This window comes from Cryptomeria japonica, chromosome 2, assembly GCF_030272615.1.
Source record: "Cryptomeria japonica chromosome 2, Sugi_1.0, whole genome shotgun sequence".
Taxonomy (NCBI): Eukaryota; Viridiplantae; Streptophyta; class Pinopsida; order Cupressales; family Cupressaceae; genus Cryptomeria; species Cryptomeria japonica.
This window is the reverse complement of record NC_081406.1, coordinates 167086257-167103729: the sequence shown is the minus strand read 5'-3', so window position 1 is coordinate 167103729 and position 17473 is coordinate 167086257. Positions and strand designations below refer to the sequence as shown.

General features: G+C 33.9%; 1 protein-coding gene across 1 annotated transcript in view; it reads right to left on the bottom strand.

Annotated features, from left to right (window-relative positions):
- LOC131065966 (probable LRR receptor-like serine/threonine-protein kinase At1g53420) overlaps window positions 1-17473 on the bottom strand; it is a 95445-nt gene that overhangs the window by 51932 nt on the left and 26040 nt on the right. Inside the window, exons 12-16 of the mRNA XM_058000580.2 lie at window positions 8079-8150; window positions 7900-7965; window positions 7646-7711; window positions 7452-7499; window positions 7219-7268 (exon numbers count right to left, since the gene is read on the bottom strand). Of these exons, the coding sequence (XP_057856563.1) occupies window positions 7219-7268; window positions 7452-7499; window positions 7646-7711; window positions 7900-7965; window positions 8079-8150 (302 nt within the window). The remainder of the gene's footprint in view (window positions 1-7218; window positions 7269-7451; window positions 7500-7645; window positions 7712-7899; window positions 7966-8078; window positions 8151-17473) is intronic.

Genomic DNA, 17473 nt, shown 5'->3' with positions numbered 1-17473 from the left:
AGATAGCATTGGTGGCAAGAGATTTGCCCATCATGACTTTTGTCAATACACCTATATGAGGCCATGTGTTGACCTCGAGAAATCTGTGATTGCAAGGGTACAATAAAGTACTATACCTTATGTCCAATAAAATTCTTATTCTCTTTTTTAATTTGATTTTTTATTTTAAAAAAAATTAATAAAAAAATAGAAAAAAATTGAAACCCTTCCCTTAAAATTTTTGAATTTGCAATTAATGGCAGAGATGGGCACATATCTATATGAGACTTGTATGGATCTATACAAAATTTTGCCTTGGATTTTGTGCCCTTAATTTTTTTTTTCTTTTTTTGCACTACTCCAAATTTGGCGAATTGATAAAGCGATCTTAGGGTTTTTTGGTTGTTCTAGATCTAACAATGATGCCTATTCCACTCCAGGATGAGTTGATTTTCTCTCAAAGCTATATTCTCAGAAATTTTATAGGAAGTCACAAATTTGGTGCTCTATTGCCATGTTGGCATTGATAGTTAAACCCCACAACTCCCAAAAATACCTATAATTGAAACATCTATCACATTTGAAAAGAAAGAGTCATGATTATGCTTTGCAACCTTGAGAGAGAGATTGATCTACACAAGTATTTGATATTGAATGAATGAATGCTTATAAAAGAAAAAAGATGAAACCCTTGGTGAGGATTAAGTTAGATTATGACAAATGTCCTCATTCAATGACTTGAGACTTCATGGCCTATAATTAGATTAATCTAACTATATAAAGAGCTCCTAAGTTTAGCTGAAGTGAATAAAGTAAAATGGGACCAAAGCAATAAATTGATGATTAATCGATTACTAGGTGTGGGTGAGGTAATAGAGAATTGTTAATGATGTGTAGCTTTGGTCAGATAATTTTGGTCGTCAAAATCAAAGGCTTAATTGGCCTATTGGCCTTAAGCATTTGATGTTTGCTCTATCCTTACAAATTATCATAAATTGACTTATATGTTTTGCCATCAAATTAAATGTAATTGTTGATTGGATATATATATATAATATATAAAAGTTGATTATTAAACATAGATATTAACCCATTAGTCGATATATTAATTGACTTGTTACATAATGCAAGCATCGAAGTCAAATTGTATTAGCCTCCACGGATCGGTGGAGGCATGCCTTCGTAGAAACATGTCTCTCCCTTCCTATATATGGAGGGAGGCTGCCGGGAACAATGATATAGAAATCGAAAAATATCATACAACCAGATGGGAAATTATAACCTGTGTTTTGCTTCAGAACTTTGCGTATATCAATACACAATGTTGTTTTCAGATTCATATCTATTCACATCATATCATAATCAATAAGAATCAAACATAGTGCAGAATTAACAGTGATTATTAAAATTGAAGCATTGCATTCAAATCTGATATAAATTAACATGGTATTAGAGCCAGCCTAAGGAAGATCATATCGGATTAAAGCAATAAAAGAAATAAAAGAAATTACATATAATCTTAACTATCTAATATTTATCTCCAAATGGCAAATGGGGTCAGATTTGAGGACCGTCTTGAAGGTGCATCCAATTTCGTCTCTTGGAAATTCAGTATTATGATTACCCTAAGAGAACAAGAATTAGAGACTCTCGTGCATAAAGATTCAACCATGCCAAAAGATGAAGATGAGCAAAGATTATGGATTAAGAACAATAATAAAACTATGAAGATATTGGTAGATGCAGTAAAAGATCACATAGTGCCTATAATCTCCAAATTAGATACATCATATAAGATGTTTTCAACATTGGAAAACATGTATGAAATTAACAACACCAACAGGGCTCTATCCTTAAAGCAGAAACTCCATCACATAAAGATGCATAAAAGTGAATCCATGACTTCATATTTCATGAGAATTACGGAGTTACAAGACTAGCTCTCCACTATTGGTCATACCATAGATAGTAAGGAGCTAACCTTGTTAGCATTAAATGGGCTACCAGGATCATGGGAAGGATTCATACAAGGAATCAGTGCTCGTGCTGAACTACCTAAATTTGATAGATTGAAGACTGATTGTATCCAAGAGGAATCCAGGCTTATCACAAGAGGGGATAATCAAAACACCTCAAATGAAGACATTCATGTTCTAAATTCTTCCTCACACAAAAAAGGAAAGAAAAGAAGTTTCAAAGGAAAGAAGGACAAAGAACCTAAAGGAAATAAAGGAAAACACTCTCACAAAAGAAAGAGGGATATGACCAAGGTCCAATGCTTCAAATGTGATGAATATGGGCACTATGCCATTAAATGCCTAGACAGACTAAAGTCTCAAGCCTCCATTGCAGAAGTTGGCAAATCAAGGGGATAAAATAATTCAGAGAGACTTGTATTATGCTCAGCCCTTTCAAGTCAATTTTCAACCAACCCTAATACCTGGGTGATTGACAGTGGAGCATCCCGACACATTATTGGATTCAAAGAGCATCTTGATGATTTAAAAGAAAATTCAAATGAAGAAGTAACCATTGGGGATGATTCAAGCTACCTTGTAAAAGGGATTGGGACCTACACCATAAATCTGAAATCAGGAATCTCTCTTCAACTTACATGGGTATTATATGTACCAGGGATAATAAGAAATCTACTCTCCATCTCAACACTTGAAGACAAAGGGTATAGAATCACTTTCATGGAGGGGAAAGTCTTGGTCTGGCCAAAGAATTCAACCATACAGAAAGCCTACACAATTGGAGTAAGGCATGGATGCCTCTATAAACTATGCACATCTCCCCTTCAAGCCTTGCTACATGAATCTCCAGACACAAATGAAATTTGGCACAGGAGGTTAGGACACTTACATTTCCGAGCTCTTCCTACAATTGAAAGGATGGTGATCAGACTACCTAAGTTAAAACAGAATCATGAAGGTACGTGCAAAGGATGTGCTCTTGGAAAGAACACAAAAGGTATGTTTCACTCTAGCAATAGCAAAACCAAAAATATATTAGAAATTGTTCATTCTGATTTATGAGGACCCATGCCTGTACCCTCTTTAGGGGGATTTTTATATTACATTAATTTGTAGATGATTATTCTAGGAAGACATGGATCTATTTCCTAAAATGTAAAGGGTCAGAAGAAATCCTTATAAGATTTAAGGAATTCAAAGCCCTAGTAGAAAATCTATATTGTAAGAAAATCAAAATCTTAAGAATAGACAATGGGGGGGAATTCACTTCAGAAATATTTAAAACATTTTGTAAAAATGTTGGGATTAAGAGGGAGTACACCATTCCTTACAATCCTCAACAAAATGTGGTAGTCAAAAGAAAAAATAGGACTATTGTAGAAGCTGCTAGAGCGATGATGTATGATCAAAACTTAGACACCTCTTTTTGGGCAGAAGCCTCTAGCACTATTGTATACATTCAAAACAGGAGCCCTCACTCTCTCCTAGATGACAAAACCCCTAAAGAAGCCTTCTCTGGAGTCAAGCCTGATATAAGTCACCTAAGAATCTTTGGTTGTCCTGTCTATATCCATACACCTAAAGAAAAGAGGTCCAAACTAGATCCCTCTGGCAGAAAAGGCATTTTTGTAGGGTACAGTGAAACCTCCAAGGCCTACAAGATCTATATACCTGGTCAGAAACAAATTGAATTAAGTAGAAATGTAATATTTGAAGAAGATATTGCCTTCATGAAATCTAGGAGCTCTCAAGATTCAGAAGACCTAGATTCTCCTCAAGATATGGAAGAGGATCCGGCCCCTGAGACTTAGAGGGAGACTCCATAAATAATAAACACTGAAGAACAATGTGATAACACAAATCCTCCAAATAATAACCCTCCTGAGAATCGTAAAAAGCCTCTTTGGGCCAGAAAAATGATACAAGAAGCAAAGGACTATGCATCACCTCAAGGAACATTTAGGGAAAGCAAAAGACCTCATAGGTTTTCTAGCTATGTTGCCTTGATGAGTGAAATTATAAACTTGGAACCATCTAGTGTAAAAGAGGCCCTAGAAAGACAAGTATGGAAGGATGACATGATTGAAGAATATCAGTCTATCATTAAGAATGATGTTTGGGCCGGCCTAAAGAAAAATCAGTAGTATCCTCCAAATGGTTGTTTAAAATCAAACATGCAGCAGATGGCAGTATTGAAAAATATAAGACAAGATTTGTTGCCAAAGGATTCTCTCAGAAAGAGGGAATAGACTATGAGGAGACTTTTGCTCCAGTTGCCAGATATACCTCTGTAAGATCCATCTTTGCCATAGCAACATCTAAAGGGTGGAAGATCCATCAGATGGATGTGAAAACAACATTTCTGAATGAAATTATAGAAGAAGTATACCTAGAACAACCTGAAGGGTTTGTCATGCATGAGAATGATGCATATGTATGCAAACTAAAGAAAGCTTTATATGGGCTCAAACAAGCACCTCGAGCTTGGTATGAAAGGATAGACAAATATCTCTTGGGTTTAAACTTCTTCAAGAATGATGAAGATCCAAATTTATACTTCAAAATGATAAATGGTGAAATGTTGATTCTTATTCTATATGTTGATGATTTACTAATCATGGGAGAAGATCATTTGATTGATATTGCAAGCAAGACCTTGCTTCAGAGTTTGACGTGAAAGATTTAGGTCTTCTACATTACTTCCTTGGTTTAGAGGTTTGGCAACAATTAGACAACATCACCTCGAATCAAGGAAAATATACTATTGATATTCTGAAGAGGTTCGGTATGATGGAATGTAGACCAGTGTCCACTCCCATGGAAACAAACTTGCACAAATTAAGAGAAGCTGCTTCAGAATTAGAATTTGTAGATCCTACCTTGTACAAGCAGATGATTGGATCCCTAATGTATTTGGTTAATACCAGGCCAGACATATGTTATTCAGTTAATGCAGTTAGTTAGTTCATGTGTGAACCAAAGGAGATACATTTGATGGCTGCAAAGCATATTCTGAGATATCTTCAAGGCACTATTGGATATGGACTTAAATATGCTAATGTTGAACTAGATCTTCATGGATTCACACTCAGATTGGGCTGGAAGTGTGGTGGACAAGAAAAGCACATTAGGGTGTTGTTCCAGTCTAGGATCAACTATGATATCCTGGATAAGTAGGAAGCAATCCTCAGTGGCTCAGAGTTCTACAAAAGTCGAGTATATTGCAGCTTCCATGGGAACAAGAGAAGAAGTATGATTAAGGAAACTCCTTGTGAGTTTATTTGGTCAACCACTAAATCCTACTCTTATTCATTGTGACAACCAGAGTTGTATAAAGCTCTTTGTTAATCTCGTGTTTCATGATAGATCTAAACATATTGAGATACCTTACCACTATGTTAGAGACATAGTTTTAAGGAATGTAATCCAGCTAAAATATGTGAGTATAGGAGAACAAATTGCAGACATTCTGACCAAACCTGTCTAAAGCAAAGGTTGAGTACTTTCGTAAGAAACTTGGCATGGTTGAAAATGTAAGTTAAATTGAGAATGTAATCTATTTTTACTTTGATCTGTTGTACTATATTTTTTGTTTTGTCATGTGTGAGACTCCATGACTATTTGATCTTTGTGTAACTTTGAAAAATGATGATTTTTTGAAAAGTTCACTTATTTATGGTTGATACTATGAAGTGATGGCTTCACAATACTCTAACCACACTATCATGAAAAGATATCATGAGACTTGATATCTGTGACTTCATCATGATAGTTTGCATCTTTGTAGGCATTATGATAGATATCATGAGACTTGATATCTTGAGAAGTCATAATGATTGAGATGATCATGGTGAATATTATGAGATGTAATATTCCTCGGTATGCCATGATTTGTATCCCTATGATAGGTATCATGCGACTTGATACCAGTGCACATATCATCGACTTTGGATATTTTTGAGAACCATGACAAATATCATGAGATGTGATATTTGTGTTATGTCATGATTCTTTGATATCATGAGAAGGTGATATCAATTGTTCTCTCTTGTTGGGATAGAATTAATCCTCCCTAGCTAAGAGGGAGTGTTAACGATGCATAGCTTCAGTCAGATAATTCTAGTCGTCGAAATCAAATACTTAATTGGCCTATTGGCCTTAAGCATTTGATGTTTGCTCTATCCTTACAAATTATCATAAATTGACTTATATGTTTTGCCATCAAATTAAATGTAATTGTTGATTGGATTTAATATATATATATAATCTATGTATATAAAAATTGATTATTAAACATATATATTATACCCATTAGTCGATATATTAATCGACTTGTTACATAATGCAAGCATCGAAGTCAAATTGTATTAGCCTCCACGGATCGGTGGAGACATGTCTCCGTAGAAACATGTCTCTACGTGGAACTCATTCCACGTAGAGGCATGCCTCTACGAAGGAAGGCATGCCTCTTTCCCTTCCTATATATGGAGGGAGGCTGCCGGGAACAATGATATAGAAATCGAAAAATATCATACAACTGGATCGGAAATTATAACCTGTGTTTTGCTTCAAAACTTTGGGTATATCAATACACAGTGTTGTTTTCATATTCATACCTGTTCACATCAGAGATTATAATCAACAAGAACCAAACATAGTGTAGAATTAACACTGATTATTAAAATTAAAGCATTGCATTTAAATCTGATATTAATTAACAAGAATGACTATAGAGTTGAATAGTTAGGAAAGATAATAAATTGGAAATTCTAGCATTTTCCTATTTAAGTTTTATGAAGACTACCATTACCCAGTTATACAAATTATATTATTTTCATTGAAAGATTAACTCATTCAAATTTAGAGACTAAAATTGATTAGAAAATTTAATAAGGTTATATTTACTCATTATTTTGCAAATTTTATGAGAATTTCAAGACACAAAGTTAGTGAATATTTATAATTCTCTTATTTATAAATTAGTGCTTGATAAGTTTTCCTAATTCATATTAGAAGGTTACTATCTAATTCATAAATAACTCTCACTATTATGTTAACACATGTATTCTTATTGTATAAGCTTGATTTTTATAAAAATCGAAAAGTACTAAAAAAAAATAAAGAGAACATTTATATACTTTATATTTCATAATAACATGTAAATCCATAATTTTAAAATGATAAGATATAAAAATAATAGTATTTTCAATTTAAAATTACAAAATGTTCAAGATGAATAAGGTTTGTAATGAAGAAGTCTTACTTGATGGTTGTTTATTGCAGATGGAATTTCTTTGGAGACAAGTGATCCAACTGATGTTCAAAACAAAAAAACGTAATTCACGAATCTTTTAATTTGTATTGAAAAAGAGAATATTGTTAATATTATGCAAAACTAAAACTTGATCATCTGCCAATGATCTTTAAGCTCTAAAATAGCATGATATGATGCAATTTACTAATAATATTTAATGAATTATAGCTTTATATGCACACCTGTGATCATTAGGGGATTTACTATTCAAAAGATTACCAATCAAATTCCTGCACATTTGAGTATAGTTAAATTAAAAATAAACAAAAAGATAAACATTTAATATAATTCAAACAACGTTTGATAAAAAAATATTAGAGGTATAACAATTTCAATTTTATCTTAATTTATGAGTTGAATGCAAATAAAAACTTACACTCTTGAATTTTCACTTATAAACCCTGATGGAATATCCCCTGTTAAATTATTATAAGATAAGTCTCTGGAAGGAACACCATTAAACAAAAAAGTTAGAAGTTTGGGAAATTGTTTCAATAATAATGGGAAATGACAATTAACACTTTTATCTTTCGAAAAAAAAAATTGAATCACATGTCATTTTAGAAGAAATGTGCATGCAAAATATTTAATATTGACATTAAAATAAAATTAATTGATTATAAATCTCACATTATTGCATTGTTTGAAAACAACCAAGGATTCACTGGACCTGACAAATTATTGTTCCCAAGAAGTCTGAAATACAACCATGTATTATCATGCTTAAATTTTATAAAATTATAAACCCATTAAAAATATATTAAATTAATTAGTCAATAATTTTATTGAATTATTACAACATTACTTACAGAAATCGTAAACTTGGAATGCTATTGAGAGAATCTGGAATGTCTCCATATAAATTGTTAAAACTCAAATCCCTGTAAAATGGAAATATCAAATTAAACATAGATTTTATATCAAACTAAAAATCATTTTATTAAAAACCCAAAATTTGAAGCACTTGTCAAAAGGAACTTGGTTTAATGGAAAAGTCTATGTTGTAGCCATCTAGATGGTATTGCGTCCAAATCTTCTTCAATACAAGAAGAAATTAAAGCACTTATTGAAAAGGTTATATGTAATGTTACAAATATAAATAGATTAAAAAGATAGAGAAGCACAAAAGACCTTACCTTGATTTAATTTTGCAAGTATTGTCATTTTTTGGTTAATGGTGGGGTTCTTCTTTGTGAATTTTAATGTACCCTTTTGTTACGAAGTGTTTTTTATAGTGAAATATATTTCCTATAAATTTGTTCATGGAAATTTTTAAAAAGAATGTTTTGGATTTTCTTTCTCATGTAGGTTGGTTATAGCCTAGGTTGGGATTGATTCTAGAAGAACAAAATTAGATAAGGCTATCCACTTATTAAAGATAGTTTTGTTAAGAATAACAGTAAAACTTGAGTTTAAATTTGATGAACGAAACATTATTCAAGATCATAGACTATTAGAGTGTGGTATAATCTATAAATCTTTTATCTTATGGCCTTCTCTAAAAGCCATTCAATGTAAGGAATAACTAACTTCCCTTAATTTCTTAGTAACTTTGGCATTTGTTTTTTAGGAGGTTTTTTCTTGGTGATTTTTCATTCAACTAAAGATAATGGAATATTTTTTATAAAGGACCATGGTTTTCGACTAGAAGTAAACAACATATGAAATATTAGGATGCTAACTCCAACCTTAGGGAGGAGATTCCCAACTTGATTTCCATTTGACTTTAGCTTCTTTTTCTTCTATTTTGTTGTGGAGGGAAGGATCCTTCCAAATGATTGGTGATACTTTGGGTAAACTTATTAAAGTTGTTTGAATGACCACGATATAAATTCATCACTTTTTCCTAAAAGTTATATGTAAATTATTCTTATTGAGGGCCTTCTAGATTGCATATAAATAGACCTTCAAGATAAAATTTGGAAGCATAATTTTAATTATGAACTAATTCCCCTTAAATTTTTTAATTGCAATGAGTATGCATACTTTATTCATGATTTCCCTTCCAAAACCATATTAGATACTAAAGAAAATCCAAAGCTAATACAAATGAATGATTTTTGTGTTATTTATATGTTAGTAATAACAAACCAAGTAGGATAAACTCAAAGTAATTTAATGTTGGGGTACAAACTCAAAATAAATGGGTTGCTTTAGAAAGTGAAATAATGAAGGAATAACTAATAGGGTGAAAGATAATGGAGGAATTAAATGTAGTGAAGGTGAAGATCATATATAACAATAAAGGAAACTCAAGAAATTAATCACTTGAGTAAAGAAGAGGAAATAGTGCAAGAAGTTTAATAGAAAGTAGGGATGATAAAGAAAATAAAAATGCATTTTCCCTTGATGGTTTGGTTGTTGTGCGTAGAGGTTTGGATTCTCTAGGTCTAAATAGGCTCTTAAATTAATAGTGGACCTTCTATTGAGAAGAAGGTATGACATACCTCTGGATTAGAGGCATTGAACCCTTTTCCATAAAAGATGTGGAGAATAGCTCTAGCATAAATGGATCTAGGTAGATTTTTTCAAGTGGATTGGTCAAGCAAGGTAAAGAACAAGTGTTTGTGGAAACTCAAGGATAAAAGGCCAAGAAGGTGCACCTTACAACCTTAGAATCCTACAAGATAATATTTATGACTTGTAGCCTAATCTAAACTTTCTTTAAAAACAAAGCTTTTAGAAAATAAAATATTACAAATCAAAGAGTTGTGAAATAATAATAGGTTTGGGGTGGATTCTATTGGCTTTAGAGATCGATCTAGGAGAATTGTCACAAGTTGGGTAAGAAAATTAGAATTAAGCAGTGTAAAGGAACTTTTCTTTCATCCGATAAATAACCTTTAGAGAGGTCTTCAAAACCTAGTTAAAGGAATTCCTACTACATTAAGAAAAAACGTGAATACCCTTATCTTCCTAGCCTCGCACATAGTTTCTTGAACCGACAAAATATCAAGTTTGTGAACCAATACTTATTTACACATAGCTAACATTTCAAAAAGATTGCCCAAACCATAAGTGTTAAGAGAGAGAATTAGCATGTAACCTTTCTAAGGGTTCAACTTACTATAAGTGCCCCATCAATAGTTTTTTTCACCACATTAAATACCCCTTGATGATTTAAATTTGGCATGATAAATGGACATTCTCATTGGGGAGGAATTACATGTCCCCCTCTCAAGATCATTACTACTTGTTCTTTTTAATTTTTTGACTAGCTCTTCAAAATTAGTTGCTAGCCTCTTAGATAATAAGTCGAACCTATTAAATCCTTTATAAGACTCCTCATCCCCCATGAAGGAAGAAATATTAGGGAACCTATCTTGGAACTAATTTTTTTCTAGAATAACAAGACTTGTAGTAGATCTTAAGGTGACCTAGCAGATATATGTCTTCTCTTACCTAGCCTTCTTATGAAACATTTTAAGATACCGTGCACCATATGGAGAAGCACAAGAAGAATCCCTTAAGGATGGCCAATGATCTAGAAGCAAATTTAATAGAAAATGTAAATTGGATGGGGAAGTCATGATTATATGTGTTTCCTTCAACTTTGATTTTAACTCAGTTTTCAAGCAAACGAGGCTTTTGTTTGCACCCTTGTTGAGCTATCAACTCAGCAACCTTGTGAAACATGAAAACAACCCCGAAGTGTGGGACCTTGTAGAAGGGGTTGAATCTTTGGAGAAGGTTGACTTCCTTCTCAATCTAGGTATAGGTGTTCAACCAACTCAACACTCAAAACTCTACTTCTAAATCTATTCTAACAGCTTGCAGAAGTAAAGGGGAAGAAGGAAATGCTAATATGAAAGGAGGTGATGCACCAAGACAAGAGATGTTCTTCTCCCCACCCCAAATTGACACAAATAATCAATCAAAATACCCTAGAGGTGCACAAACTTTAGTTGCATGGAAGTTAGAATTTGTTCAATATTAAAAGGGGAGAAGGTTTCCCACAAGTCACACTCAGGAACAAGTTGACACAATATATACATAAGAGAAATCCACAAAACATACACTTATAATGAAGGTAAAAAAACATACACAACATGCATAAGTTGAAGAGGCAAGAATGATGATTTCAATTCATTATTAGGTCAATAGAAAAACTTACTTTTGCAAAAAATGCAAGGAAATATACAAATCTTCAAGAGAAGTGAAAGAGCATAAAGTAGCTCAAGCCAGCAAGGAGAAAACCCTTTACAATGAGGCTAAATAGTCTATATATAGAAAACACATCGCAAAGAAGAGACCAATGGTTAAAGAGGGGAAGCCTTGACCCTAGCGTATGCAGAGGAATATCAGTCCAAAAAGATAGGGAAGTACGCGGATCTGACATGGTTATGCATGCCAAAAACCCATCCATACCCTGACATGGCAATCCCAAGAAGAAAAGTATTTCTAGAAGGCAGATTGCCTGACATTCCAAAGTTAGAGTGTACAAACCTAACACGAAGGCCATCAAGTAACCATAAGTAAACATGGCTTTGGACTCCAGTTGATGGCAATGCTACAAAAAACATTAAATGTGCCCTTGTAGCTCCATAAATACAAGTAGACAAGTTGTAGGAATTGGTAGAGCATAAAGAGCCTTGAGTGTTGATCATGCCATTTGGAAGTGTTGATGTCATAGGACATCGGATGTCAAGCCTTCACGAAAACGCTACAAGGGAGAAGAGGCGACAACTTCAAAGTCCGAATGGATGAGAGGGAGGAGAAAGGGAAGTTCGAGTTTCGGGGAGACGGGATACCCTTTGGGAAGGGGGGAAGGGGTAGACCGGTTCCTCAAATCCCAAAATTTAGAAGGAAGGGAAAGGCCGGGTTTTGGGGTTTAGGGAGGTGAGATACCTCTTCTCAAAAGGGAAGGGGTAGATTGGTTCCTCGAATCTCAAAATTCGGAAGGAAGGGAAAGGTCGGGTTTTGAGGTTCGAGGAGACTAGATAACTCTTCCCAATAGGGAAGGGGCACACCAGTTCCCCGAATCCCAAAATCCGGAAGGAAGGGAAAGGCCGGGATTCGGGTTTTGGGAAGATGGGATACCTCTTCCCAAAAGGGAAGTGGTAGACTGGTTCCTTGAGTCCCGAAATCCGGAAGGAAGGGAAAGGTCGAGTTTCGACGTTCGGGGAGATGGGATACCTCTTCCCAAAAGGGAAGGGGTAGACTAGTTCCCCGATGTCATGTCCCCTTTTACTAAAAATGGATCTTGGTCAATATTAACCCATTTTATTCTTTTATGGGTTAATTGGACAATCTTTGGGAGAATAATTAATTTAATATTTATGGATGTCCAAATATTATCAACATTATAAGGACATTCAAATATTAAATTAAATATTTGGAAACAATTAGTGGGGAATTGGATTTTGTGCCATAATGGGAAGTTTGAAATATTTCTATTTATGACTTTCCCACCAAGAGAGGAAGGGGAAATTGAAATATTTCTAATTGATGATTTTCCCACCAAGAGAGGAAGGGGAAATTGAAATATTTCTAATTAATGATTTTCCCACCAAGAACAAATTTGGAAAGCAAGAGTGGAGTGGGAAATTAAAATATTTCTAATTAATGATTTTCCCACCAAGTGCAAATCTGGAAAGTAAGAGGCATGGAAATTTATAATATTTCTAATTATTGATTTTCCCACCAAATTATTTGGGGAAATGGATCATTATGCTATTTCTACTTCTCAATTTCTCATTGTATGAACTTCATGTTCAACAAAATTCTTCAGTGGATGGAAACCCATGAGTTTTAGGTGGATAGTGGACGAAACCCCATTGTTCACATAGAGCAACTTCATCTAGAGGTTGCATTGGAGCTTCAAGATTTCAGCAGTTCGAGTAGTTTTCCATTGTTTGTGTTTGGGGCTTATTAATGTTGCTGCAGTGATCTAGATGTATTCTAAGGGGTTTGTTGCTGTTATCAATCTTGTATAAGATCATATGCTATGTACTTTTCATTTGGAAATCAAATAAAATCAGTTTGTCGTGTTTACAGTGACATTGGTGGTATTCGGTTATAATAGTTATTGTGGGTTTTGCTTAAAATTGGAGTTTGAAGATTTTTATGTTGCTGCTGTAATAGATCAGTTTCAGACCTGATTATATGATTCTCATATCATAAAAAATCAGTTTCAATGCATTCTCTAAGTTTTCAATGAAATTGGCTTCTTATGTGCAAGACTCGCTAGCTAGTTTTGGTGTTTTTGGTGAAATTTGGTATAGCATTTGTGAATCTAATTTCTAGATCCTAGAGTAATATCATTTTTTGGTTGAGGACATTACAGTGGTATCAGAGCATGGTCTTGCCAGCCTAAAGTGGGTCCATGAATGATTCCTAGTGATAGAGAATTAAGATAGCAGAAAAGAGAGCAAAGAAAAGTGGTTGAAGAGACTTCACATCCAATAAAAAAGGAAGATGTCAAATGAAGAAAGATTTAAAAGAAAAATAACAGAAATTCATTAGGTTACAAGAGCTTTAAAGGACATACCAACAACACTACAAGAGACGAGATATATTGAAAACCTTGCAGAGAAATTGGTATATGGAAATGCAAATCACAATAGTCAGAGGGGCAAAACTTCTTCAAATAATGAGTGCATCGTGGCATGCTATGAGAGTTATAAAGACCTCAATATTGATAAGGTTTGTAGATGGCATACAGATTACAACTCCCTACCTGAAGAGATCAAATGTCAAATGTCATGCAGAGAATATGTAGAACATGCAAGGAAGAGTGAACCTCGAAAAAGAGGTCAAAGACATTACAAGAATCAAAGTAATGGAGAGATGAAGAACAAAATTGAGGAAGAATCCCAAAAGAAGCCATATCGTGCAATTGTACTTGCACAAAAGAATAGAATTCCAATTATTACAAAGAAGATGGAATAAGACACCAAAAATGAACTCAGAAGAAGGCGGCTTTGTTTTACATGCAAGGAACCTTGGGAGCCAATTCATATATGTGGGAGCAATGAAGAAGTAAAAGGAGAAGCATATATGAATGATAAGGTGGAACGAGAAAGGGTGCAAGTCCAAGATAACGAAGACTCGAATTCAAAGGTGGAAGATAAAGTCTCAATAATTAAGGAAGCTGTTACAATTAATTTTAATGGTGTGAAAGGAACACCCATTGATATTATAAGTAGTGAAAAGAAGGATACCATTGTGAAAAAATGGAACAAATGTGTCATGCAAGGAGATGGAAAGGATTTACTTGTTCAAAGTGAAGAGCACAAGTCAAAGGATCATGCACCAATACATACGCTATATTCAAAACTTCCAGATTATGAGCCATTTTTTTATTTACAGAGTAGCTTGCTGGATGAGTATGCATTTGAGAACAATATTTCAGTTAGCTCTAGTTCGAGGGTTTTGAGTCACAAAAATGGAGTTGTTGAGGATACCTTAATCAATTCTCTTACAGAAAATGAGTTGAGAATTTTTTTTGCAGCCCACGATATGAAAATATTTCATATTTGTTTCCTTCTTGAAACTACAAAATTCTTGTCACCATGGAAAGCATGCTAAAATGGGTGATAGAGTAAAGGACATGACTTGCAGTATAGGGCATTAAGACTCTTTGATTCTAATCCAAAATTATTTTCTCATATGGGATCCGGGCAAGCTCTTGAGGATTAAAATAGTTAGAGGCACTATTGATTTCTCCATATCTTCCATTTGGAATGAAAGAATGTTTATAAGGGTTCATAAGGGATTTGCTATCATATTGATGGCATTTTGAAAGGTCAATGTTCATAGGTCATAGATCATTCATGGAAGCTAATTACCATGTATGAAGGCAAATTTGTGGTTGATAGAAAAACAGAAATGGCCAACATTGGTTGTGGTAAGAAAAATTCGAATCATTATGATGTTCAATATTTTGTGAGTAATTATGTTATGGTGTTGTGAATGTCAACCTACAATCAAGTTGAAGGACTCAAGAAGGCAAGATAGTGGGTGATCCATTTGGATGAACAAGAAACACACAAAGACTATTATATCACCAGTCCAAGGGCTTCAATAGTCATGTGGTTGAATGAAAATTGGTTAGCAATCATACCCTCTACCAAATCCAAAGAAGGGTCTTCAATCATACGGTGTTGGACTTTACAACCCATTCTCATAATTGAGATGCTTGCAAGTGGTACAACGGAGGACTCTACCATGACATTTCTAAATTCAAGAAAAGGAATGCAATATTACATCCACATAACAATTGGAGGTATCATGGAATATACTTCCAAGGGAAAATGACGTCATGAGCAGTAGCCAAGACACTAATACTGAGGACATGCAAGAGAATGTAATAAGAGATTCTTTAGAATGGTTTGAAAAGGTAAACTGCTCATGATTTAAAATTTGCATTTCTGATTTTTCATATCCATATGTAGAAGAGTATGGTGTTGCGGGAGAAGCTGAGAGGACAGAAAATTGTTTGGAAATACTGAGTATGCAAGAAATGTCATTCTTTGGTGAGTATTATATACCTCAACCTATTGTCCCATTGTTTCTAAATCAACAGAGGAAGGTGTTGAGAGATATGCTTCCAAGGTCATGTCTAGAACGAATATTTCAGCATACCATTGATTGTGAATGCATTAATATTGTCTCATATTTTGATTCAGCATCACACTACTGTCATCCATCAACAAGGAGCACATAAAGTACAATTTCTTGCCTTACAGTTTGAATTTCCAATTCATGACAAATCAGGTGAGAAATTTGGTTTCATTTATGTTGATGATATTTTGATCTCCAACATATGGAAAGATGATTGGGATATAGCTATGGATGTATTTCAGCAAAAAGGGCTCTTGTATAAAGCATATTCTTGGAAGATTGATAACACACACATGGGTCAGGAGATTGGTATTCAAGAATGTGATGCTACAACAAGAAGATATGATGGGAGTTATATCCTTTCTAAGAAAGTACACGGTAATATAAGGAAACTACAAGATGTTCAATATATGATAGCATTACATAATACTTATTTAATGATATACAGAATGTTGTTGTTGATCTTGAATGGTTGCAGCAGTATACCAGTTCTTATGAAGGGAATTATAATCATTGTATGGTTGATTCAAGTTTTCACATGGCTTCTATTGCTGGTTCATTACTATTGTATTCCATTTATATAGCTGATCATAGCATTTGCCAACTTTGAATGGTTGATTGCAATTTGCTACACTTTCATAGGAGCTGTTATAAATATATTCATAAGTGTTGCATCTCATGTTCCAATACAAAATTCAAAGTTGGGAAAGAATGATTTTCAATTTGTGGCTGCTCATAGAGACTTTGCAGTCCTTACATGTTTATCCACCCATCTTTCAAAGAAGACACTGGTTTATTGCTCAAAGGTTTCAGGATGAAAGTCATAGGAAAGAAAATGAATTCAATTTTTTTATGGACCGGGAGCATCTCTTTCCTAAACCCAAGATGAAGAGAAGCATTTTGAAGGCATCTCATCACATTTTATATTCAAAGGGTGGCAAGTATGTGCAAATGGATGATTCCAGAGGTTACATAATCTTCCAACATAATAAATTTTTATCTGCCATTTGGGTACCTAGAGGGTTGCGGACTGAATGTTATTGTTGGTCGATGCTAATGGCTGGTTCATTGTTATACAAATGCTTTAACACATCAATCCATGAAGTTGGAAATGTCATCACTCAAATTGAAGCAACTGTGCATTTCTATAATATATCTTCTAGCAATAGCTGCTGTACAAAGGGAAATTGGATTCTAATAGCATTGACTCATCGTTTAAGCATTAAAGACATTCAAAACAAAGTACAACAGCATAGGTATACATCTCAAAGTTCTTTCAGGGCACTTGGAAGGAAGATGCAACATTTCACAGTTGCAAAATCAAGGTTGAGTATACAACATGACAAAACACTAAGATATCAGGACCTTGGAAATATATGTTTGAAATTGCTTGGGGACAAGCAATTTTGGGAGGGAGGATTTGTCATGTCCCCTTTTACTAAAAATGGATCTTGGTCAGTACTAACCCATTTTATTCTTTTATGGGTTAATTGGACAATCTTTGGGAGAACAATTAATTTAATATTTATGAATGTCCAAATATTATCAATATTAAAAGGACATTCAAATATTAAATTAAATATTTGGAAACAATTAGTGGGGAATTGGATTTTGTGCCATAATGGGAAGTTTGAAATAT